General features: G+C 46.0%; 1 protein-coding gene across 3 annotated transcripts in view; it reads right to left on the bottom strand.

Annotated features, from left to right (window-relative positions):
• Window positions 1-25,364, bottom strand: part of ADCY3 (adenylate cyclase 3) — a 251,630-nt gene extending 226,266 nt beyond the window's left edge. For 2 of the 3 annotated variants that reach the window (XM_075598633.1, XM_075598634.1), the window contains exon 1: window positions 23,279-25,364. In XM_075598633.1, the coding sequence (XP_075454748.1) occupies window positions 23,279-23,953 (675 nt within the window). In that variant the 5' untranslated portion in view covers window positions 23,954-25,364. The remainder of the gene's footprint in view (window positions 1-23,278) is intronic. The other variant, XM_075598632.1, reaches the window with a different exon arrangement.
• Between the last annotated feature and the right edge of the window lie 2,306 nt (window positions 25,365-27,670).

The following is a 27,670-nucleotide window of genomic DNA, read 5'->3' as shown; positions in this document are numbered from 1 at the left end:
AGTAAGGACAGAAGGAGTCTGAACCACGGGATGTCGAAATTTAATTTTGCCCACACCAAAAAAAAGCCTTGAGCCAACCCTGTTAATGTCCATATGTGGGAAGATGTTAGCGTGTCATGCATCGATCCTATAAGATTTCACTACAGGAACACTTTATACTTGACACACTGCTTTTCTTAAAAGGGAAAACATGTACCTTACTGCTACACACATTAGTATCTCATTCTCTCTCATATATTACTGGTGGTAATCGCTTTTAACCTTGAATAGACTTATTATTTTTAGATTTAGGTGCGTGTTTGTATTCTTTTAGTATAGAATGTCTCTAATCTGCCCAAGTATAATATGTCATGCAAAGTCATTTTAACCCCATGGCTACCACAGACAGCTAGCATCGTGTCTGAAAATACTAACACAAGGAGATACTCAGGACACCTTCTATTAGGTGAATTGCAGGCTCTGCAGGTAGTGAGTGGGGTTAAGCCAAGTGCAGGAGAGACATGTGTAGGCTGCTATAAAAAGGGACCACTCTTTGGGAGTCTTCTCTGACCCCTATTAAGTAGCAATACGTGTGTGTATGGAGTCTGTGTTCCTGTGTGTATGGAGTGAGTGTTCCCATGGAGTGAGTGTTCCTCTGTGTATGGAGTGAGTGTTCCTCTGTGCATGGAGCGTGTGCTCCCGTATCCATGGAGTGTGGGTTCTTGTACAGTATGCATGGAGGTTGGGTTCTTGTATGCATGGAGTAAATGTTCCTAAGTGTATGGAGTGTGTGTGCCTGTGTGTATGGAGTGTGTATATGTAGTATGTGTTCCTGCATGTATGGAGTGTGTATGGAGTGTGTGTTCCTGTGTGCATGGAATTTAAGTGATTCAGAATCAATGTTGTCTGTTAGAATCCATATTATTTCCCCAGTCTCTATTCAGACTGAACTGAGAGATTGTGTAATATAAGAAAAACACATTTAAGGGATATAATTCATTTTCATGAAAGTTAGACCGAGTGACTTGTGTATAGTACATTTTGGGTAAACGATAGAGTCTGCCCAAGGCCATGATAAGAGTATAGGCTTTGTGCCCAGACGTGTCCAAGGATTGTTTAATTGTATTATTGTTTCATCCTAACGAGCTATGCATAGGTTAAATTAATAGCTACAATTTACTATATCAATCTGTTTTTAGAGTAGATACACCAGAACGTAAAAAATGAACAAACAATACCATTGAGTGATCAAGAATACTCCATTCTCCATCCGTAGTATGTTTTAGTTTGGCCTGCACCTGTAGATGAAGCCTTATTGTTATTTTGCCTTAAGATAAATAAATGAACTGGCCGTTTTCGGATATTCCATTTGATATATGGATAAGAGGATACAAAGATAAGGAACGTTCTTCTTCACAAGGATATCATCATCTTTGATCAATCTTTCATAATATTATTTTCCACGGACTGTGTTATTTTCAATGGCGAGCCACACTTGAATCTAACCATATTTTACTTGCAGCAAAGAAGTTTATTTTCTACATTCGAGCAAGAAAACAAGGACTACAAACATCGGAGGCGGGTTTAATCGACGACCCACTTAACTTCCAGAGAGGAGATGGAATAACAAAAACGACGTTTTATAAAGTACATTATTTTCTTGTGTGCGAGATGTCGTGGAATCCTTGCCCACATCCTCAACCGAGATGTTCATTTTAAACTGTTTTGCTTTTTGATTGTGATCATATTTAATTATTTGACTAATATTAGAAGGAAAATTGTTCCATGAATATTGAGTGGAATATCAAATCATATTATATCTTAAATCATTCAATTTGATAAGGTTAAGAAAAATATATCTAGAGTACGAGTATATATTATTTTATATAGCCGAGCTTCAATAATCAAAAAATAAATAGATGATACCGTTCTGTGGCTAACGAAATGCTTTTATTTGTGCGAGCTTTCGAGATACACTGATCTCTTCTTCCGGCGATGTTACAATGAATGAAGCAAAAGGTATACTTAAAAACAGTGTCTCTTGGAATGTTATCTGTGCTGTTCCTTCCCCCGGTGTGGATGTGTTTTATGGCTAGAGGTGTCAAAAGGTTACTGTGAACCGCACAGATAACATTCCAAGAGACACTGTTTTTAAGTATACCTTTTGCTTCATTCATTGTAACATCGCCGGAAAAAGAGATCAGTGTATCTCGAAAGCTCGCACAAATAAAAGCATTTCGTTAGCCACAGAACGGTATCATCTATTTATTTTTTGATTATATATATATATATATATATATATATATATATTTTGCTTAGAATGTACAGAAACAGAATAAAGTGTTCTTGTTAACTACAGTAGTATAAGATATTTATTTTCAAGGACGATTGGCTATATTCCCAGACAGCTGTCTATACGCCCAGATTAATGCCAAGGTCTTTAGGCCATGTCAGAAATTAGGAAATCGTTTATTAGACTGTTCAGGGAAGGTATCACTGTAGAAGTTTTAAAAGAATCACACAGGTTTTTTTTCTCTATGTATGATGATGATGATTTGTCATCTTTTATATAATGTATGACATCATATAAAGTTCTGTAAGGACACAGAATATTTGACTGAGAGAAGATATTACAACCCCATTGTGACGATGGAGATGATTTGGCCCGGGATTAAAGGGGTTACACCCCAATTGGCCACCCTCTACCCTCACCTGGGAAGCAAGGGGTTAACTGGACTGAGGTCCAGTAATGTGTTTTTACCTCGCTTCAATATCCAAATGCTTATTCCACTGTAAAAATTTATTGTTTCTGGGCCAGTGTCTGCACCACACACACTGGGGCTTAAGGGGTTAATGAGCTGCCGTTTAGGAAAATACATTAGGATGCGTGGTATCTTTTCTGAAATATCTGGGCTTCAAAGGGCTTGATTTAAGTTTGGTGTGAAAAAGTACAGATGGGGGTTTTGGTGCACAGTATGTTAATACCTGTTTGCAGGAAGCTGGAGTGGGTTGTGAGCGTTATAACTCACCCTTACAAACGCCTCTGATTTAGGAGGTCTGGGGCATTGGGTTTGAAATCTAACACCAGGTGACAAATGTCCACTACCCAGGGGTCCCTGCTTCAAAGGATGAATTGATGGGGGCCAGGGGTGCGGTTACCCAAGGAGAGATCAGAAAGAGTGACCTTATTAAATATAAGAATATTATGAGATGTCCTGGGCTGAACATGCTAAGAGTTACATATGTGTATTCGTGGGACCAAGCCCCAACTAACGAATACAGACACTTGAGGTTTAACAGATACTAAGAGCCAGATATTAATATCTCTCTTAATTTTAGTACTACACGATAATATTTAGTCTCATTGGGAGCGTCATGCGTGCCGGAATGTATTAATATGGCTTGCGTGCCAGAAAGTATTACTGAACTGAAGTTATGAAGTTATTTACAGTATATGGAATTTTGGTTCTGTTCTGGAAACTGCAGACTCCATCAGTTATGGTAATAAGCAGGAAGAACATCCTGCCAGGATTTACAAAGCCCGGTGATCAAAGGCTAATTGCCTAATTGTTTATGCTGGGCCCAGGAACCAAGGAACTGACTGTTTTTTAAGTGTGATACATAACACTAACAATGGAAGTAAAAAATCTGCTTCAAAAAGCTTCAAAAGGATTTTTTCTAGACAGCGCGGCATCTTGAGTGTAAGAGAAGGGTTAAAATGGTATATAAGCCAGAGTCACCCCTTACTCATTGTCCTTCATGTGTCTTCATGGCCTGCCTGTCTTGCTGTGATGTCAACTGAATTATGGAAGAAATGGCCATCCTGTATCCTGATGGCCTTCTTGTCCTAAACTTTAAGTAAGTGTCCATATTTTGCCTGTTATTTGTATATCTTGTGTGTTCACCTTTATCAAGGAATAAATTATATTTTATCATATCTAAGTCTCGTCCCAGTTCAACCCAGTTATATATATGTAATGGCTGGACCCCCTTGTCTGACCCACCCAATCTCACATTGGCCCGTGTGGTCTAACCGGTCCCCATTACGTGATCGTGTATGGTGGTGCGCCTGCAAGTAACAGGACTCCTGAGTCTCCCGCTTGATTGTATTAGGGGATGTCATCAGGACAGGTAGCTGAGGTAGTGGGTGCGAGTCCAATTTACATCATGTGCAGCGCCTCCACCTCATCAGGATCTATGCTTCCGCAGGGAGATAGTCCTGGTGAGGAACTCCTTCTCGGTGGTGACTGCCACTGTAGAGTAATCTCACACTCACACAGTGGGGTTTTCATTAACAAGGCCATCTTTATTGTAGTTTGGGATGTAGCAGACTGCCCCTTGCAGCTGCCGGCTCTAGCTGCACATCTCTTCGTTCTGTCCCTTTGCCAGGTACGCCCTCCCGTATTGAAGTGGGATTCCCTCTTCTCCTAGGGAGATCACCCCTGTGCCATGTCCCTGGACACAGAGTGGCTTAGACAGACTTGATTGGTCAACCTGTACCGCTAGTTACTGCACTAGGGTCACAAAAGTGTTCCTACAATCCCTTATGCAGGAGCATACACTTTACAAGCTACTTCACACAACTGCTGGTCAACACAACACTAACTGACAGTGTTGTGCCTTATATACTTCAGGAGGCAGGCGCATCTCTGATGTCATTATCCAGAGACTCAGAGCATACAGCCACTCCCCTCCATACATAGGGCACCTCACCAGGGTGTGAGGGAAAACCTCCATAACTACTGCTGGCATACCTGTACTTATCAGGACTTACTGCCAACAGAGAGGAAAGTAGTATACCATTATTATGCATGGCTATATACTCCCCCTGGTGCATCCCCACCGTCCCGGCTGGGACCTAAATTTGGTGTACCTTGCGCCAGGAAACACTGCAAAAGAACACACAAATAACACTTCAAACATTATCACATTGTCATAATAATGTAAAACATTTCGCTCACTGACCAGCAGGGAGCACTAAAGAAAAGGCAGACCACTCTCTTTCGGGACCTAATAATAGTGTCGAGGGTCTGGTTTCTTCACCTCCCGTCCCGCTACATTGGTGACTGTCACACTATACTCTCGGGGCAGGCCTCATTCATTACAGTACACCACTTTGTGCATGTAAATACTGCGCCCGATCTTCCAAACCCTCATCAGTTGGGAAACCCTCTGCTCAGCCTGAACTCCCTTAATGGCCCCTCCCTTATTGACAATGTAGTACTCTATGTCAGTACGGAGCCACCTCTCTCGATTATCCTCTATCTCCCTCATCAGAGGTTCGGGGACATAAGGGTACTCAAGCCCATGAGACCTCTTATACTTCGCTGCAATAGCTCGCTCAGCTCGACAGGTCCGGGTGAATTTAGCTAGCCCAGCCCTTCCCGGCAACACCCATGACAGGGGCTCATCTGATTCCACGGGATCCTCTAGTCCTGCAGAACCTTTGGGCCTAATAAACCCCCCGTTAATTCGGTTCCACCTCACTTTCAACTCTTGGAGGTACGCCTCATCACTGAACTCCCCGGGAGCCCACCAATGGTCCACTATCCCATCCCTTTCTAAAATGAAACGGGTGCGATCTATCCATGCAACATACCCCTCGTATAGGGGCGCCCACCATCTAGTTTCCCGTTTCTCCTCTGAGTTGGATTCTAGTGGCTCTTCCGCTTCAGGCCCACCCGAAGATACCCCGAAGTACCCTCAGAAGGCGTAACCTTTCCCCGGTGCTGTGATTTGTTCCCACCCGTGATACTCAACACACTAGGACAATCACTAGGTACCGACCCTTGTCGGGAAATCCTCCCTCCACCCTCCGATCCATCATCCGAAGTTCCCCAGTCCAGGCTTTCAGTCCGATCCTCGGCAGGACCCCGGGAATCCCCTGACATCCCTAGGCTAGAAGTGGACCCGAATGAAAAAGTGACGGGGACAGGAGCTTTAACTAGGGCCTTGGGGCTAACTTTGGGAGTGGATGGGGTTGGGGGACGGGGCCGGACTGTAGGTATTGGCAGGGTTACGACCTGCTCCCCAGCAATACCTGACTCAATTCCACCACAAAGTCCTTTCTTTTCTCCGGCAGCTGGGCTTCTTGCTCTCCACACCACGCGGGATAGCATCTCGCCAAGGCGTACCACTTGTATGGGGCCCTGACAATAAGTCCTGCGCATCAGACAATCTTGCACACTCCTCGTCCGAGGACTCCAACTTACAGTTCGGGTGGGGCATCCCAGTAGGAGACCGGCGATGGCCTCCTCTTCAGTCACCCCTCCGATGGCTGGTTTTCTCCGTCTGGAGAACCAGACCCGATTCCTGCTCCGCGGGACCTGCACCCTCACTCCATAGTGCACCCGGAAGCTCCGCTGCCGCCATCGGGACATTTCCTGTCGCTCCCACGGCTTGTACTGGCACAAAAGTTGTCATGGGCCACATGTACTGCAGTCCACAGTGAGGGCATCGAGCCTCACTGCCCACGGCTCCGCCCGGCAGTCTGCACTGCAGGCAAAGACACGCCACAGTCTCCACACCCTCTACGCGGATGATCAGGAAGCCTCCTGGAGCCGAGTAGGGATGAGTAGAGATCAAAGGACTCTGTTCCATTTTCTCAGAAATTTCAGCCATATTCACCAGCGGAGGCACTCGTTTCAGAGGTCTGTTCTGGTCAATGGCTCTTCGCAACTGGAGGGCAGAGGCTGGTTTAGCAACCCCTCCTCCTACTTTGTCCATCGGCATCTGGTGGAACTGCAAACCACTCCCCCTGGTTGAAACTAGGGGGATGTCTCGTAGACTTGTAGGCTGACCCAGCACAGGTGCAGAGTGAGTAATAGTCCATGAGGGCGCGGCTACAGCTTTCGAGCCAATCTCCCCAACAGGGTGGGGTTTCCTCGTTGGCGCCAATCCTGGCCAACAATTAGCAAACTGCAAAGTTGCAAGACTTTCTGCAGCTGGCCCACGCGGTGTCCCGGGAACGCGGGAACCGCCATCTTGGTTTTGATTCGTATTGTCTTTCTTCATATTTGAGGTAGCGTCTGGCTGTTTGTTTATTGGTGTATAACAAAGTCCATTTCGTTCCTCCCATCTAGCAACACTGTCGTCCTCACTAGTCTCGAGGGTACTTTCCCGAGAACATAGACAGGACAAACACGGCGCAGCCACGGCTTTCACGCCATTCCACAACAAGCTCACAAAAGTCTCTTCTGTAGCTTGTTCTTCTTCCACGCACAGGTCATATGCGTGTCCTTCCTCTGTCCACCATCCTGGACCTTCTGCTCTTTGCAGATCCTCCATTCTGACGGTTGTTTCTCGATCACTGTATACTGGATTATTGTACATGGAGCTCCGCTCTGCGGGGCAGCTACCACATCAGTACAATAAACATGCCTTGTGCACCACCTTGTGTACCTAACGTAGATCTGACTCGTGTTTGCACTACCTCAGGCTAGGCTCACTCTTTCTGTGTCTACTGTAAAGCTTTCCTCCAGTCTGTGCTCCTTGGTCAAGTGATCTGGAATGGAGACTAGAGTACTCTGGCTCTTCCATGCAGTACTTTGGGCGTCGACCTACTGTTGGCTAGCCTAGTGCGGACCCTTTCAGAATTCCTGCTCTAAGTTACCAGTTTACCCCTTCAGGCGTCCCCCGCTAGAACTACCTCAAGGCGACTAGGACAGCAATAGCCCCATGCTCCAGATCTACTAACCCCTAACGGATCCCAAGGCATCTGTGCGGCCTGCAGCTCCAGCAGCTCCCCGACTACCCCTGGTTCCGTCCCACGCAGTACAAAGTGGCAGCAGACACTCTCCCTGTTTCCTATTGTGTGCCTAGCAAAAGCCTGTCCTGTTAACAGGTATCTCAGCAGCGCCTCCAAATGTAACGGCTGGACCCCCTTGTCTGACCCACCCAATCTCACATTGGCCCGTGTGGTCTAACCGGTCCCCATTACGTGATCGTGTATGGTGGTGCACCTACAACTAACAGGACTCCTGAGTCTCCCGCTTGATGGTATTAGGGGATGTCATCAGGACAGGTAGCTGAGGTAGTGGGTGCGAGTCCAATTTACATCATGTGCAGCGCCTCCACCTCATCAGGATCTATGCTTCCGCAGGGAGATGGTCCTGGTGAGGAACTCCTTCTCGGTGGTGACTGCCACTGTAGAGTAATCTCACACTCACACAGTGGGGTTTTCATTAACAAGGCCATCTTTATTGTAGTTTGGGATGTAGCAGACTGCCCCATGCAGCTGCCGGCTCTAGCCGCACATCTCTTCGTGCTGTCCCTTTGCCAGGTACGCCCTCCCGTATTGAAGTGGGATTCCCTCTTCTCCTAGGGAGATCACCCCTGTGCCAGGTCCCTGGACACAGAGTGGCTTAGACAGACTTGATTGGTCAACCTGTACCGCTAGTTACTGCACTAGGGTCACAAAAGTGTTCCTACAATCCCTTATGCAGGAGCATACACTTTACCAGCTACTTCACACAACTGCTGGTCAACACAACACTAACTGACAGTGTTGTGCCTTATATACTTCAGGAGGCAGGTGCATCTCTGATGTCACTATCCAGAGACTCAGAGCATACAGCCACTCCCCTCCATACATAGGGCACCTCACCAGGGTGTGAGGGAAAACCTCCATAACTACTGCTAGCATACCTGTACTTATCAGGACTTACTGCCAACAGAGAGGAAAGTAGTATACCATTATTATGCATGGCTATATATATATATATATTTGGTGTGTATTATTAATAGCCTGTCACAAAGCTCCCGTCACACCCATAGACACTCAAACTAGTATAATGGGTTAACATTTTGCTGACAGGGCTGGTTACTTTCAAAGGACAGATTCCTAATATTTGGCAGCTGTCCGAAAGCAGGACGATGCTGAGGAGGGGGGGAATATGTTATTGTGTCAAAGGCAGAGGTTACATGAAAGAATAGTTGGAAAAGGTCATTTAAAATGAGAAGGAAATGGTGATTACAATTTAGATTTTTAAATGCAAGATACGGAATATTGCAGATGTTATTAAGGATTCTCTGTTTGGATTCAAGATACAGTAGGACAATTGTCTGTTTATTTCCCTAAATAAACTGGCTCTGTCGGGTTTCAAAACAGCAGAAACATTGCATTTCACCACAACAACCCGGTACACCCAGAAATAGCTTGTTTAGAGGGGAATGATAAAATAAGAGGAGTAAAATTAGGCATGGGTTGGCAAATTGGGAAGTTATTTGGGGAATTTTAAAGAAATGTAGTAATACTATTGTTACTGTAAAAAGTTTGTAACAGAATTCAACATTGTAAATAGAAACAGTCATTCAAGCACAGTTAAATAGATCAATATAAATTATATACAGTATATGGACTGAGTGTTTTTGTGTGCATGGACTGGGTTCCTGTGTGCTTGGATTGAGTGTTCCTGTGTCCCTGTGTGTATGGAATGAGTGTTCTGGTGTGTATGGAGTGAGTATTCATTTCCATGGAGTGCGTGTATCTGTGTGTATGGAGTTCGTGTTCCTGCATGCGTGGACTGAGTTTCCCTGTGTGCGTGGACTGTGTCCCTGTGTGCGTGGACCGAGTTTCCCTGTGTGCGTGTACTGTGTCCCTGTGTGCGTGGACTGAGTTTCCCTGTGTGCGTGGACCGAGTTTCCCTGTGTGCGTGTACTGTGTCCCTGTGTGCGTGAACTGAGTGTCCCTGTGTGCTGAACAGAGTGTTCCCTATGTGCGTCGACTGAGTGTCCCCCTGTGCGTGGACTGAGTGTCCCCATGGGCATGGTCTGAGTGACCCTGTGTTCATGGACTGAGTGTCCTTGTGTCCACGTGTGCATGGACTTAGTGTCCCTGTGTCCCCGTGTGCATAGACTGTGTCCCTGTGTCCCCGTGTGCATGGACTGAGTGTCCATGTGTGCATGGACTGAGTGTCCTTGTGTCCACGTGTGCATGGACTGAGTGTCCCTGTGTGCATGGACTGAGTGTCCTTGTGTCCCCGTGTGCATGGACTGAGTGTCCTTGTGTCCCCGTGTGCATGGACTGAGTGTCCCTGTGTCCCCGTGTGCATAGACGGTGTCCCTGTGTCCCTGTGTGCATGGACTGAGTGTCCGTGTCCCTGTGTATATGGAATTGGAGGAATTCTCAGATCTGTTGTGTCAATCAACGACTTGGCCACTTATGTAAAAGGTGCTAAATTAGGAACTCTTCTGCTGACCCCTTTGCAGCCGGACAGCAATGCAGCACTATGCCGGATTCAGTGGCAGCAGAGGTGTTAATATGTAAGAGTTTTCTTGCATATGTTCGTCTATTAATAATACCTAACATACAAGTATAGACGTGCTGTATGTTAGGTATTGATATGTGTGTTACAGAATCCAGGCGCCCTTAGTGAGTGCGAGCAGGAGGCTGCTGGGGCCCGTCTGGGAGATCAGCTAAGTGATCTCCAGAGGGTATTTTCAGTCTAATTAGTTATACTGTAATATCAAACACAGTCATTTACATCTTGTTATTGTGAGCTAATCCGCGTACACACAACCAACACAATTAACAGACTCCAGTGAGAACGATATCAACAGTTCAAAAAAAAAGATAGCTGTATGGGGAAAAAACATACATTTTGGAAACAAACAGCGCAACTTAGAGTGTAAGCTCTTCAGGCAGGTTCCAAGGCTCCTTTCTCACAATGCACTTATTGTAATTTTGTAATACATATATCCCAGTATTCTGCATGTACGCTATTTCTGTAAAGTGCCGAGTACCTACAGATATATATATATATATATATATATATATAAAAAAGCAAAGAACTCTTACATATGCATGTAGAAGGGAAGTCCTGTTGGATGAAACATGTTGGTGTGTTTCCTACACCTTCATTGCTAAGCTGATTGTGCACTAAACACACTTTTACTACATCTGGAGTTGCCCTATCTATTTTTGATGCGGATGCTGTGCTCCTTCCCTTCTGCATATCCTGATCTCTACCACTGAGGATTGCACGCTGCAGAGCTTTTCCCTGTCTGGATATCACTGTCAGGTAAAGGGAACAGCCCCTCTGTGTTTACCTTCTCAGTGCCTGCTGTTTTATTGATCTAAACCCTATGGGAAGGTAATCACTTACCAGGTGACCAATCTCTGTGGTAGCCAGGTGGCCACCACTAGGTCCCTTAATCTCCCTTGGGTGATCTCTGTTATTATACAGTTATTATGGCCATTGGGACTATACTCTGAATATATTGTTCTTATACAATAGAGCACTTACTGGTGAAGCACCATCTACCAAATCACCAATACTCTTACATATGTAGCTGGGTCCCCCTTGGTCCCCATAGGACCCCGCTTACCTCCGATGCAGCTGCGGCTAGTCAGGGAGGCTGCACAGAGGAGTGGGGGCAGAGCAGGGAGCACTCCGGTGCTCCGGAGGCTCCGTGGTGCACCCGGCTAGCGGGGGCCGCCATCTTTGAAGTTGCGCATGCGTGCTGGACAACTTGTGCATGCGCAGTGGCCTCAGAGTTGCGGCGGCCATTACAAGCACAATGCGCATGCGCAGAAGACATACAGTAGAGGTGGCCATCTCCTCGCATGCTCCGAGGGGGAACTACACCTCCCAGAATGCACAGGGGCTGCAGATCACATGCAGGCACATAGCCATTAGGGCTGCTAGGATTTCTCTGCACAGATTAGATACTTTTGGCGCACTTGCAGCCACACCAGTCGGAAGGGGAGCAGGATCAGAGTAGGTAGTGTCCAGGGAGCTGCACTTCCCTGAACTAGGCCTTGTTTGCCCCCTTAAGCCCCAAGTAGGCCCAGAGTCCCTACCAAATTGTTGGTACTGTAGGGAAAGGCCCTTAGATAGGGACATTTCCCCTCTAGCTTATAGTGGCAGGGACACAGCAGAGACTCTGCGCAGAGACTTGTGGCCTGTGGTCTGGGACCAGACCACCACCGCAAGACAGAGACTCTCTTCAGGTGGCACACTCCAGCAGGTGTCCACCCCACGCAGAGGTGGACGCCTTCGCTGATGACGACGATGTACTCACAATATGGCACTTCAGTACTTTGGGGGAAACCTCACAGGGTGTATAAGGTGGTGGCTGGACAATGGGCGCTGTGTGGGCACATCCGTGCAAGGCCTGTATATATATATATGTTATTAGTTGTGTACCAGTAAAGATAATCTGTTATAACACTGTGTGTATATCATTTCTATTCTGAGTGCTCCTGGGCAGGGGTTATCCAATTGTGCTTGGATCCCTCACAGGTGGAGGCGCTGCCATCACACATATCAGGTACACCCCAGGCTCCCTGCAGCGGAGGATCAGGCCTCCTGTGAACCCAACAGGTAACGCACCACACGTAGTCACCTTAGACACGGGGAGAAAGGGGGCTCCACATATATTCAGCATACTCTTTCAAACGTCCCCGGAGCGCTCATAGTAAACACATTGAATTATTAGCATTATTTCCTGTCGAGGATGCTGCAGCAGTATTTTCTCTCTGTCTCTGTCCCTTTCTCTCTCTTCTTTTCCTTTATGTCTGTGGAGTCGCTTGTCTCGCGTGAAGGGTCGTGCTAATGTTTGTTTGTACTGTATACAAACGTCCCTGTATAATGTGACGGTTGACTACAGTATTTGCACTTAGTTATGCGCCCAAAATCCCTTCAAAATAAACAGCTGAAAAATAAATAAATGTAAAGACCACAGACGAATGTTACCGGACACTCAGGGCTGGGAAATATAAAAGGCAAGGTGGTGATATGCTGCGCGTCCCTTAGTCACGGGGTTGAAGGTACAGTCAGACGTACGCTACCTTTAATTTCGCTCGTTTATGATAAAACGGTAGTTCCTTCCAGGCACCCCAGTTTGTAAAAAAAAAGCAAAACACAGGCCCGATAAATATATATTCCACATGGATTCAAATGCGAATAATTCTTCTTCGTTAACAAGATTCCCTGGCCAGGATATTGAGAGAAACAGCCACCTTGGTATTTTTCTCATAAATTTGAAGAAACGTCATAAAGATTCCAAACTCAGCAATCATGGAAATTTACATCAACCGGTGTTACCTTCAGAGTGGGAATACAGATATTACGTTCAAATTGGTATATATGCATAGTATTATAGTATTTGGCTTTACTGTAGCATGTGACAACATGTACTGGACAGTAAAGGTGGACAGGTCAAGTTTGGTGCTTAAACTGCACCCTTTTATCTTTATGTCTAACTAAGTGGAGAATGTGCTTTGCCACCATATCTCCTTTTACGGTACGCTTTTAAAATATAACAAGTGTTGAGACAATGTTCGGCTTGCAATAAAGGGATGTCAGCATGAAAATTGTCCTCAGAGCGGTTAGAGCAACTCAGTGATAACTGAAGAGTTATACCACACGCTGCCTTTTTAGTTGAATTTAAACACGGGGGCAGCCAGATGGCCATAATTTTCTGCCGTTTTCCTAATTTATGGAAGAACACAGTGTCGCCTGAGGGACAGAGATGAGCCAAAGCCTCCGAAATGCATTAGAGACAATTTTTTCCCCAAATTGGATTCCCTGAAAAAAAACGTTTTTTGCCAAGCCTTGAAGGGCTAATAATCTCATCAAATTAGGAAGCTTTTAGCAAAATATCGGCAGACAGTGAGCATGGTGTGTGCGCCCTATTTAAAGTGTGAGTATTAAGCGAATCTGCTCGGATGCGGGAGCACACCCGGAACAGAGCCTGGTAGGTAAGAGAAGCCTCCCCAGCCAAACGCTGCTTCCTAGACTTATCTGTAGCCAGCTTGGCTAATGCCAGGAGCAGGTTGGTGAGGAGGTCCCCGACCCTATTTTTCCTGGACATTGGAATCCCAAAAATAAAAAAAATGTGGGGAAGGAGTGCAACCAGAACCGCAGGAGGGGGCCCCTCAAGAATGAAGAGGGGCTGCAGTCTGGCGCAACTAAAATAAAATAAATGAGAAACACGGACTCCCGTGTGCTGCAAAATGAGTGTCAGCTCCTTGTGGCATTGGGCAAGTCACTTTATGTCGCTGTGCCTCAGGCACCAAAAACATAGATTGTAAGCTCTACGGGGCAGGGACTGTGCCTCTAAAATACTATACTGTAATTGTGAAGCGATTTGAGTCCCATTGGGAGAAAAGCACTATGTGAAATTATTATTATCTCTTTTTTATCGATTGTCGATGTGAGACCACTACGTTCAGCCCATAGCTCTGCTTGCACCGGCAGACAGGTCATAATGAGAATTTGTGTTGCATAAAGGTTGGGCCACCCATGAAATTGCCAGACACAACCAAGAAAATAAATATAATGAAGGGTCTTAATGTTTGATCATTTGATAACAGTGACTTTATTTCTGGGCCGTAGTGATCAGGAGGTCTCCACAAAAGAGCTTACCAGAAGGATAACCTCCTCAACATCAAATTCTGGTGACTTTCAGACGTAGCAAGACTCAACATCTTCGGAGCCGTTGCTACTCACAGTCACAAATTACGTGGTTGCGGCACCGAAGGATTAACGTTGTGAGGAGACCCATTCAGAAGCATGGACCACCCGCAGCAGGATCTCGGCAGATACTGTCCCCAGCACCACAGACTTTGGATAGTAAGCCTTACTAAATCTATATAGTGCATTATGCATAGGCACTTCCATGTGCTCCGGCTGACATTGTGCAGCCTGAGGCCTTGCCCCCGCTGCCTACTACAGCGTCCGCACGGACGAGAGCCCTCTCCTCAATGGCGCCGGGCCCGCTGCGAGGCCCGCTCTCAGGCGAGAGTTGCTCCTGCTCTCAATAGAATTGAGAGCAGGACTCGCGTCGAGCGATTAGGCACACCCCCCGGCGGTTCAGCCAATGAGGGCGAACCTGCCGGGTGACGTCATGGCCGCGCCCCGTCACTCCCCCGCCACGCCACGCCCCACCCCCCCGGTCTCTCTTCCTGCAGTGAGCTGCAGACCGGGGAATCGGCTGAACGCGCCGCCAATATCGTGGGCGCACGTTACAGCGGAGAGACCGGGGCCTTAGCCTGAGCCTAACTTGCTTGCTTATCCTTTATTTGCATGCTCAAATTGTTGTCACTGGTGGGTATTTTTGTTTCTCCATTATTGGCAGTTAAGCAAAGTAGCTTGTAAATAAAATCCACACAATATACAAAAATACCAAATGTAGGAGACGTCCGCATAGGTAATTACAGGAGGCATGTGTTTGGAGAAATACATGTAGGCTTTTATTCAGTCCAAGTTCAGCAACAAAAAAATTAAGGCTCTTTCTCAGCCCAAGTTCAGCAGTACAACGTATAGTAGGGTAACAAACCTCAGACCCAGTATCCATCTGCAGCCCAGAACAGCAAGAGTACTGGAGTTTTTACAAGTTTCAGCCTAGTGGCTCGTTAGTGCTCCTGACTCCTCAAAGCAGCAGTTGACTATTATCTGCCCCAACAGTGCTAGGCTTTTGCTGAGAGAGTTGACCCTACTACACCAATGTACTCATTTTATGATATATGTAACCCTTGTGTCTGCCTAGCAACAACAGAACACTGCCCCCTAGCAGGTTCCTCTCCATGGACATATGACTATGCTAAGACAGTAAGAGGGCTGGTGAAGGAGGAGGGATATGAGGGGGAGTGATCCTTAAGTGCTGGGGGCAGCCATGACAGCTCAGATCTGCATGGAGCTGAGGAAGTGAGGCTGTGTGCAGAGCCTCCTGCACAGAGAGACCTGCATGTGTCCCATGCGGAGGCAGGAGAGCTTATCAGCGCATGAACCCAGCTACAGAGCAGCAGAGCAGGAGACAGACGGCCGATGGAGCGGAAGCACAGGCCTGCAACTTACATTTTATTATATGCGCTCCAACGAGATACCGGTATCACACAGCATGGCCTGATCACCCAGGATTGGGAGGTCTAGTACAAGGACTTTAACACACGCACCTGTGCAGAGTCTTGTGTGAAGTGGTAATATCTAATTACATTGCATATGTACTCACGTTTGAGGCTCATATTGTTATATTGTTGCCTAACAATAATTACATTAGAAATACCATTGTGTATAAATATGACTGTAGTCTGCATCCTTTTGTCTGACCTGCGGCCACGTGTGGGGATAAGGTATAAAGATGGAGGACTCAGGCCCCCGCCTCAGCAGTAGATGCTAGTCTGAGGTAATTAAGAGAGGGGTTACATATAGAAGAATTCCTTTGATATCTGAAGAGTTATTATGTGACCCCTTGCTGAAATAAGAGCCTGCGGGATATTCAGCAGTGATTTAATATATAAAAGAAAAGCATAACGAGAGAGAGAGGTATTAACACAAGAAAACAGAGCAACCTACTACAATTGTAGGCATAATAAAATCGTATAACCGTAAGGTGAATGCTAGAAGCTAAAATAGTCAACAACAGGTATGAATGAGAGTGTAAAATAGACAATTTTACGGACTGAATTAACATACATCACGGACTTGTTAACATACATCATGTATTTGTCCCAGCCAGTGGCGAATTTTCCATCAGGCCAGATAGACTCGGGCCTAGGGCGGCAAAATTCTAGGGCGGCAAATTTTCTGTTTTTTTTCCCCTCACATACAGAGGCCCGTTCTCTTCCCCACTGAATGCCGGGGGGGGGGGGAGGGGAGTGGGAGGGGAGGAAGGGGAGCGTGGGGCCTCCATAAAGGTCTATTACCTTTTCCTTCGGCCGCCCTGCTCCTTCTGCAGCATCGCGGCGTCAAATAACGCAGTGACGCGTTGCCATGACAACGTGACCTCACATGGCATCGTCTTGTCATGCAAACGGGTCGTCACATGACATTGCGGTGTCTTCTGACGCCGGGACGCTGCATAGGGAGGAGGGTGGCGCTGCAGGAGGACGCGGTCGAGGGTAAAGGCTTATGGGCGGCACATTTTTAAATCCCCCATTGGTCCCACCTAATCATGTAGTCTGACAGCAGACTCCTTATCCAGCTGCATTTCCCATTCATCCAGAGATATTTATGAGGTTTTTAACTTATTAGATGAGAGATGGAAAGCAGGGCTGTGTTCATCCAGCCGTTTAAGACACAGTTTCTTGCTGCTAAAAGGACTGTATCAATTAAGATTAGGTCTTTAGTTGTCTTAGAAAGCCAAAGGGTCATGATAGTTAGTTAGTTTTACCTTTGTCAGTCTGGCCAGACAATCCGGGACATTGTGCCAGAACCTTTTAATCTTTCCACAACTCCACATGCAATTCTGGAAATCTGCCTAGCAGCCACTACATCTGAACCTCAGACCTGAACCTTTTGTAGTTGAGCTGAATTGATGTAGACCGTTTAATGATTTTGTATTGCATTTTGTGTAAGTAAACCGCAGTAGAAGCTTTGCATGTTATGTTAAATGCTGTGAGGATTTGTTCCCAAGCTGGTAAATGAGGGAAGTCCTTTTTCATTTTTCCTCTTGGTCCCGTCCAGAAGTCTGGTACCTTCGGTAAAGTCAGGTTTATAAAGGAGTTGTACACTAACCTTAAGGGAGGATGAGGGGGAGACAAGAAAATATTCAAGTGCAGAATTATCCCATATGTTCGGCGAATTATGTATTACCTAATTGGTTTAGTACAAGGCCCTTAAACTGGCGGCCCACTGGCCAAAGGGGGTCCACGAAGGGCCTTGGGGTAGCCTTTGGACCAGTGGCGGATTTCCCATTAGAAAAAACACATAAAAGGGGGAGCAAGGATTAGATAGTCAATAATAATAAATAAGAATATATATGCAATCTCGACCAGTGGGGGTAGGGAAAATAGCACAAATATATGATCTTACTACTCACACGGCCATGTGTATGTAAATACACAACAGAGGTATCTTTGCTTGTCTTTACTTGTCTTTATCTTGTCTTGTCTTTGTCTTTACTTGTCTTTGCTTTTGACTTTTCTATGGAAATCCTTGTCCAGATGGTCCTCGGATCCTCCCAATGACATATACACAATGTGTAGGGAGCAAAAGATAGATGAAATAATTTCGCAATGTAGCAGGGGGATCAGTCAGGGGAGGTTTATAGAGGATCACAGAGCCTGATGAAGCCGTGGCATCGGCGAAACATGTTGCTCATACACTGAAGGAAGTTTGTCCCATTGAAGCCTCCATTGCTGACCGAGTGTGCTGTGTTCAAAGATCTCCTGCATGATCCTGTATTCCGGACGCGGCGTCTAGGATCCTATATGCTGCATTGCACACGGTCAGTGGTGTTGCTGATTTGGGCTGTTGTACAGTACATGTGAGTTTTGTTGTTATATATGTGTGAATAAATGCACTTTTATCCACTATTGAACACATCTCATATACATCTTATTGGGATCACGTGGGTGTGAGCTGTGTCTGGCACCTGGAGGAATATCATTACTGAAGGGATAGAGATCTCTGGATCCACTTTAAAGGAACAGAAACCCCTTGTTGTGTATGTACTTACACATGCCTGTGTGAGTATTGTGATATTACTAGCATTATTCACTCTAAACCTCCCCTGGCTGATCCCCCTGCTACATTGCGAAATTATTTTGTCTAATTTTTTGCTCCCTACACATTGTGTATATGTTATTGGGAGGATCCGAGGACCATTTGGACAAGGATTTCCATAGAAAAGTCAAAAGCAAAGACAAGCAAAGACAAGACAAGACAAGATAAAGACAAGTAAAGAAAAGCAAAGATACCTCTGTTGTGTATTTACTTACACATGGCCGTGTGAGTAGTAAGATCATATATTTGTGCTATTTTCCCTACCCCCACTGGTCGAGATTGCATATATATTCTTATTTATTATTATTGACTATCTAATCCCTTGCTCCCCCTTTTATGTGTTTTTTCTGTATGTACTAAGGGTCTTGGATAGATCCTATTGGGGCTGCAGCACACTGGGATCTACATTCTAGCCGTCATTCCCCCTTTTGTGAGGGGAGGGCAGCTACATTTGTCGTTACGGTAATATTGTGTTATTTTCTTTTCTTTCTGATTTGGTTCTTTCTGATTTAGTCCTTTATATGAGTTAGCGCCTGAGTTCTTTTTGTTTTACTCCAGGATTTCCCATTAGGCCCGATAGGCCCTAAAATGTTGGGGCGGCATGCGCAATCGGTGCTTGCCAGACGCTCGTTCGAATGCGAACAATCGGCACCAGAAAGCACTGATCCCGCATGCGCAGCCGGCAAGCATTGATCGCGCATGCGCAGCCGTCAACGTGATGTCACACGGCGTGACGTCACATGGCATGGTTAATTTAAAGGTTTTAGTCGTTTGGGTAGGGGGTTCATTTAAGGGTTTCACTGGTTAGGGTAGGGTGTTAATTTAAGGGTTTTACTGGGTAGGATAGGGGATTTTAGGGTAAGGGCTTAGGGTAGAGGGTTTTAGGGTAAGGATTTAGGGTAGGGGGGGTTATGGTAAGGGCTTAGGGTGGGGGGGTTTAGGGTAAGGGCTTAGGGTAGGGGGTATTAGGGTAAGGGCATAGATTAGGGGGGTTTAGGGTAAGTGCTTAGGGTAGGGGTATTTAGGGTAAGGGCTTAGAGTAGGAGTAGGGTACGGGGTTTTAGTTTAGGGGGTTTACCTACCTTAGCGGCCGGCAGCAAAGTGGTCATCGGCGGCGGCAGCTTCCATTGGCAGAAATAGTTGGGGCGAAGAGCCAGCGGCCATTTGGTTATGGCGAAACGGCCATGACCGAATAACCTAGACCGCCTGGTTACGTCTCTGTTCAGCAGCACTGCACTTAAGGCTTGAAGTTCTATTCACTGGTTATAATCGCGTTCTTCACTCATGACGCCCCTTGTGCTTGTTTTTTGTACTTGTTAATATATATGGTACCGGTGTCATAAACAGAATACTTCTCCCAAACGGGAGGTACAAGTTAAACCCCTACTTTTCCAAACTTGGGAGAGTGCGCATTCATTTCCCAAGAAGGAAACCAGGATTACCTAGAAGTGACACATTACTGGTGGTCATTTCATCATCACCTGGCAAAACCAACGGCAAAAAATCTCAGCTCAAAAGTCCTCACAAAAGCTAATATCAGATTTCAACCCCGAGAGATCTATTACATTTAGGAACTCCCCATCTGAAATCATTATTTTCATAACAAAGGTTGAACTAGATGAACATATGTATTTTTTCGACCTACTGTAATCTACTACCTTACTATTAATGATGAGCGGTTTGGGAGTCACGGAATTTACCCCCAGCCCTCCCCCACTCCGCTCCTCCCACCAGACTGGGTGAGTATCTGAATCTGATAGTTTGAGGCTTCCATGGTTTGGTTTAATAAGGACCACAACTCGGATCTAAGGGGTCAGTTACAGAGGAAGAAAATAACAAAAACTTTGTTTCTACCTCAAATTCGGTTCAGTTGCCCTCTTTCCACCCAAAACGATGCAATGCCCCTCCCCCACCCCCTCCCCCCCTGCGGCTTGGAGGGGGGATTGGAGTTCAGTGGTTCAAAAGTTAGAACCAAACACAAACATTTTTTTGGAGAACCAAAACACCAGTGAAAGTGCCCATGATTTCATTAGACTCATGAACCGATTTAGGGCTCTTTGGAGATACAATGTACGTCATGGCGGCCGGCACGCCACTGGCCTTGTACTGTACGTCAGGGCTCTTCAACCAGCTCTTCAAAGCGGCCAGAGTAGAAAAAAAAATAGAAGTAGAAGGGCCACAAGATTATTGCAATGTACTTTACCATACAATCCAAGACTTGGAAATTGTAATATTTCAACATTTTCTGAGCATGTATAACACCTGTACTATATATATATGTGTGTGTGTGTGTGTTACTTTACCTTAACTTACAAGTGAGTCTTCGTGTGCACAGATTGTACTTTGCTCCGGCTAATTTCATACTAGTTGCTTAAGCAGCGAGAGTCCAAGGACCACATCAAGGTTGTCAGTTGAAGGGCCCTTCTGTGCTCCATGGCACCATACCCGTTTTCTGCGGCTAGATTGCGATCAGTGCTCCGTTGGAACACTGACAACGAGCAGCATTGGGTTCTGCCGATGTCACTGGAATGATGCTGAGATCATGTGATTGTTCAGGGGGTGTCGTGGCCTCAGCGGTGGCAAGACCCCCCTGCCCAGAAGGGGTTAAACAAAAATATGAAGTATCAAAAGTATGGGGATAAACATAATAAAGAAATATAAGTGTTCGGTAGTCTAAATATACAGTATATATCTATAAGCACAATTCCATCAATATAATTCTTTTCACTACAAATAAAAGAGAGTAATTGTGCTGGATATTAGTCTGGAGAGCAGCGGATATCTAAAAACCTAGCAAACTTTTTTTAAGGCTTCTACGGCCTTCCGGGTCACCATGGAAGTAGGCCGGCCAGAAATGTTATGTGATTTTTCACAAGCGTCTCAAAGGGCTTTCACTAAGGCACATAATTTACTGTAGTGGACGCGCGCGCGGCACTTATAATTGGCTGTGGTTAGTCAGTCTTTCTATAACAGGGCCGCGCGTGGAGCCGGACAACCGGGGGAAAGACTCCAAAAAGAATCTTTTTGCGCCGGTACCGCCGCTGTAATGTATGTATGTATGTGTGTGTGTATGTATCTATGTATGTATGTATGTATGTATGTATGTATGTGTGTGTGCGTGTGTGCGTGTGTGCGTGTGTGTGTGTATGTGTATGTGTGTGTGCGTGTGCGTGTGCGTGTGCGTGTGTGTGTGTGTGTGTGTGTGTGTGTGTGTGTGTGTGTGTGTGTGTGTGTATATTTGTGTATGTATATATATTTATCAATGTTGCACAAAAAAAATAACTTTTATTCATACATCGTTTTTTTTATTTGAAAAATATTATTTAATAAATGATTAACTCACAATCTATACACACACACACACACACACACACACACACACACACACACACACACACACACACACACACACACACACACACACACACAGTTACCCAGTGACACACACACAAACACACAGTACCTTCCAAGACTGTCGCTCACAGCAGCACGGACCCATACACACAAAGTGTGCGTAACGTGCACGCGCGTTCCTACAGACGCGCGCGCCCGCTATATTACGGGCCTTACCCATCCCCACTGACATTCACCAAACAGCACAGGGAGACTGAGGTTGAAAAGGATAGCAAAGTGTCAAATTCTCCCAGCGAGCCCAAGCCTTTTGGTAGCAACAACTGTGGTTACCACAATATCCCATTGGATAAAAAAAAAGGACCCCATTCACACACCATATCTGTTAACTGCGCCAAGTCCTCAAGTCAACGACGGTTTGTAATACCACAAGATACTCCATTAATATGAGATATACATCAATTCTACTCATATCACAATCTGCACGCAATGAATGTGGGAATCACTAGTCGTGGAACTAAGACTAAAACCAAAGGACTGTCACCTGTGGAAGAAAAATCCAGACTGGTCTTCATATCCTACTCTATTAAACCTACATTGCTAACATACTGTGTGAAGCAGTTGACAGTTATGCCTTAATCATAGTAAATTAGGGGCCCAATAACCTTTCCTCCTTCCTATCATTTTCAGTCCGGGACCAAGGCCAAAAACCAGGACATTTCCGGGACGGACTGGGAACCGGGACAGGGCTGAAAAAAACGGGACTGTCCCGGCAAAACCGGGACGTCTGGTCACCCTAGTGCTGGAGAGAAATGCAAACCATTCCAAAACGCATCGTGCCACTGGTAAAGCAATAACATAAAACATCACAACAATATAATTGAAGAACAAACCTCTACCTCTATACGGTGTGAGAGAGGATGGTACCATGCTGAGCTCCTCCAAACAGGAAACTCCTTAACTACAGTACAGGTGGGAGCATCGGTAATACATCATATTGCAATATGAGTGAATATCACAGACTTTACAAAAGGAGTCAACAATATTAAATAACAACATATTATATCATAATGGTGTAAAATGTATATAAAACAATGGTGTGTTTTATTAATTATATTTCCATGCTTCTTAATATCATTTATCTGATTTGCACCACCCTATTCTGCAACGCAGTAGACAATAACAATAAAATATCAACATTAACATACACTGGTACAATAGGGATGGACGGCCCTGATCCATGGAATTTACAGTGTATAGTATAAGGAAGGGACAGTGGAGACATGATGTATAGGGGAACATGAAGGCCGGTGTGTTTCTGGAAACTGCTTGCTGTGAAGCAGCAACTGGGATGCTGATAGCTTTATAGCAGATGATCAGTATTATGGTAAAAGCTGAAGGTAGAATATTAAGAATCATATGCCATTGCCACCCACACCCCCTTCCATAGTGGAATATATTTACACCTTATAAATAAATGGTAGCACGGTACTTACCTGCCGTAACAAAGCGTTTCCATTGATGGAATCCTGCTGCTGCTGAGCTATGGTTACTCCGAGCACCAGGGTATGGATTCCACAGGACACGGCGGTGATCAGGACGATGGGGGTGAGACGAAGCGGCAGAGTAATGAAGAATGAGAAGACGAAGAAGGCCTGCCAGCCAACTGTGTCGCTGGCCTCATGGAAGTGGGCGAAGTTGAGACCCAAGTATGAGAAGATCTGAGCTGCGATCAAGATCCAGAGGATGTAAGGGACAAACTTGCGGGAGATACGGTCGGGCAGCAGCCCAAACTTGCATAGGACAAAGAGCAAGAGGTGGGCCAGCAAACCCACCACAGCCACCAGGGTAGAAGCCAGCTTGTCGTTGCTATAAACCACGGCACACATGACAATGACATAGCAGTCAAAGAGGGCGGCAAAGACCACCAAAACTAGCAGCGTCTCATGGCGCTGCCGGCGAAAGTAGGTCTGGTAAAGGTTTTCCAGCGACTCCGGAGCAAAGGTAAGCCGCATGAAGCGAGGCAGACAGAGGCAGCTGCCAGAGCTCCGTACTGTGACCTCATGTGTCCGGCCAACCCCATGCTCTGGATCCGATGGCAGGCTGACCGAGTAGTCAGCAGAATACTCAGCCGAGTACTCCGGCTCAGAGAAGGCTCGGTTTCGAGGCATCTTTGCTGAAGGTGTATTGTGTCTGGGCTTGCAAGAATGCTTCTTCTTCTAGACTTCAGAAAATAAAGACTGTTGAAGGGTAGAGAGACTTCTTGAATCCTTCTGAAAATGGGACTCTTCCTAACTCTACCACCCACCCAGAAGCATGGCATGGGCAGGATGAAGTAGCATTATTATCACCCACCTGCAGTGGCTACCACGCACCTTTGCCACACACTATTTGTGTTTCCATCTGCCTAAATCTCATAACGCCTTTGCACTGATTCAAAAAGCCAGTGCTCCTGAAAATATACCGGAGCAAAAAATGAATAAGTATCTTCCACATATATGCCTCCTACCACACCTACTGGATCATTTCACTATGTGGCCAGGGCGAGCAGCCCATTCCTTAAACAGAATGGTACGCAGAAAGCCCTTCGGTTCATTAAAATGTGGCTAGCAAACAAAATATACATGCATGAGCGTACGTTTTTTTGATGAAAAAGATAATTCAGTGGATTAGGCCAATCTAACACCCAGTACTACTAAGTATGAGCTATGTGTGATCATTAGGTGCATTTCTTCCATGATGCCTCAACAGGTTAACGATGTGATTATTATTATTATTTATTTTTTGCCCTGGTCCTCTTGTGCAATCTGTTGTTTTTAATCAAAGCACAGGATGTAATTCCTCCCGACGCCTGGATCTGGTGTCCTCAATCAGGCACGACTCGTGACAAAAAAAAAAATGAGAGGCGAAAAATTTTTTTTTCAAAAAAAAGCATCCGCAAACCACCCAAATGTAAAAACATCCCTCGGTAATTATTCCAAGTAGCTACAAAAAAAAAACCCAACATAAAACAAAACAAAAAGATACAATTCAGCAAAAGAATCTGACGTCCGACTGATAATAATAAGATGAATTAAGAAATGAATTATATATGAAATGCATAGCTGAATGTACTCAAATCCTCCATCTCTTCTGTCTCTCCACAGTGATGCTGGATGCTGGCTGCATTCTCATTTAGAGCAGGATAAGCATGTTATGCTCTGTGTCCACCTCCATAGTAGGGGAAAGGATTGAGGAGGGGAGCTGTATCTGGGATGTATGCCCTCCTGGGAAGCTCACAAAGGAGAGAGGAGCAGGCAGCTGTCAGCCTCATCCAGCTGTCTTCAGCAACTCCTCCTTTCAGCTGCTGCTCCCTTCTGTAGGTGAAACATAGCTCCTGCTAACACGCAGGTAGACCCAGTCTCCCGACCCAACAGATCTCACCGCCCCTGTGCATTTCTGCTCAGAGAATCTTGCAGGGATTCCTGGTTTGCCTCCGCTTTTACATCATCACATCCATCTTTGCTGCTGCTCTCCTCTCTGCGTCCTCCACACACACACACCCCCCACCTCTCCCTGGCTTTTCCTTCTGCTCTCTTACAGTATGTCTTGTGATGTGGGATACTCTGTAACAGTCAGCCTGACACCTACAGGAGTCCGTAGGAATCGCGATATAAAGGGATTTATGGCTCCCACCATATATATTGGAGTTGCACTCCATTGAATATCCATGTCATTTCTTGAATCTTTAATAAACTTTTTGATTTTAGTGCACAGATCTGGTAGTTGTGTTGGTCCCGGAGAGTTGTAGATTTGCCATAGATGCAGGTTGTGAATTGTAATACCTTAATGCAGACGTTCTCAACTCCAGTCCTCAAGACCCGCCAACAGGTCAGGTTTTAAGGATATCCCAGGTTCAGCACAGGTGGCTCGATCAGTGGCTCAGTTGTGATTGAGCCACCTCTGCTGAAGCAGGGATATCTGTAAAACCTGATCTGTTGGTGGGTCTTAATGGGGTTCAGTTAAACAGCACAGGAGGGCGCCGGGTATACGGCGGGTTCCGTTCCAGAGGCCCGCCGTATAGTGAAAATCGCCGGAAAGCAGATCCGGCGATTTTCAGTTCTGCGCATGCGCAAACCGGCATTTTTGCCGTTCTGTGCATGTGCGACCTATGGGCTGCGCGCGCAAACTGCGGTCTGCACATGCGTGCCGGGCGCACCCGCCCGTTCTGCGCATGCGTGACTTCAACATGGCGGCCCCCTTCTCGGTGCCGCCTTATCAGCGGATCGCCGAAAAGCGTAGCGCCGAGGAGCGGGGCCCTGCTGTATAATGGAACATGCCATAATAAAAAATAAACATGGACAGAGCTATTAATCGGAAAGGAGATCCAAGATCCGGTAAAAAAAAGAGAAAATGGCTTTTATTAGATGTTACTTAGAGACTCGCAAATAAAAATACCACGTCTCGGACAGGTCTGCAACCTGCCTTTCCCCATTATCTCTTAACAAACATTGCTTCCACTGCAGCCAGGGATTCTGGGTAATGGCATGCAAATGAGCACTCACAGTGTGTCACTTTTTGCTTCTTACCCATATTAACATGGGACCCTATAAGTGTATATTGCCCTTTTACCCCCACCCTAAGTGAGATTGGGGTGGGTATGCTTTCTCTAGCTACTTCTGTTGGTGAACAGGAGGGCTGAGTGCTCCGCGATGGAGTGGGGAGAGCCAGAACAGGGGTGCAGGTTACCTTATTCCTGAGTAGTGCAGCGCCTCCAGTCAGCACAGATTCTCTGCAGGAGCAGGGGGTGAACCATGCTGACACCTTGACCTTCCTTTACCGCAGGCAGCAGACAGCAAATGACACTGTTTCTAATACAACTGGCTTTATTGCAGACAGATGACAACAGTACAACAAGCACAGAAGTATTCATTTTCTCCCTTCTGCTGGTCAGAGCCCTGACTCAGGCATTTTGGCCCCTTTCAGGCCTATTACCCCTTTCCTCCCATCCCCTGGTGGGATGGAGGAAGAGGCTCCTCACTAGGGTTGCCAGGTGGCTTCTCCAAAAATACTGCACTTTATGGTGAAAGGCTTGTCAGGTCACTATGTCCAGGGAGGAAAATACCGGACACATACATGTCCAGTATTACAGTACCTCTCATTTTTTACTGGACAGAGTATCCAAATACAGGACAGTCCAGTTCAATACCGGACACCTGGCAACCCTACTCCTCACTCCACAAGTGGAGGAAGATCAGGATCACCCTCCAGACATAACTGAACTGACTAATTTAGAAGAGTGTCAGAATTTATAACCTGAGATTGGGGGTTGAAACCCTGCCCCTTAACAGCCCCTGCCCCTTAAAGCAACACTACCTTTTTTAAGCCACTTAGATCACTAATTAGAATGAAGTGGCTTAAAGTACAAAAGCAGAGACGCACAAGGCTTAAAAATGTAACCTGTATAGCATAGCCTCCCGGCCGCTACTTCTTTTTCCTGGGCCCTTCCAGTGTAAGTCTTGTTAGGTGCATGCAGTGGAGGAGTTAATTCCTTCTTTAGGCTCTGTGTGTGTATTGCAGACTTGGATACATTTCGGGTATCCAAGGACAGGTCTAGCAACCACCAGAGAGTGTCAGCCTGAGAGAAGGATACTGATTGGTTCATCCAAAAGTAGTGATTACCAATCACTATTCAACCTGTTCTGTTATGGGACAGGGTTCCAACCCCCAATCTCAGGTTATAAATTCTGACACTCTCCTAAATTGTGGGAGTTCTGTTGTTTCTGGTTGATCTTTCTCCTCCACCTGTGGAGCGAGGAGCCACTTCCTCCAACCCACCAGGAGATGGGAGGAGAGTGTAGCAGGCCTGACGTGGGCCAAATGCCTGAGTCAGGGCTCTGAGAGTTATG

Source organism: Ascaphus truei, chromosome 4, assembly GCF_040206685.1.
Source record: "Ascaphus truei isolate aAscTru1 chromosome 4, aAscTru1.hap1, whole genome shotgun sequence".
NCBI classification, from domain to species: Eukaryota; Metazoa; Chordata; class Amphibia; order Anura; family Ascaphidae; genus Ascaphus; species Ascaphus truei.
This window is presented reverse-complemented; position numbering and strand designations above follow the sequence as displayed.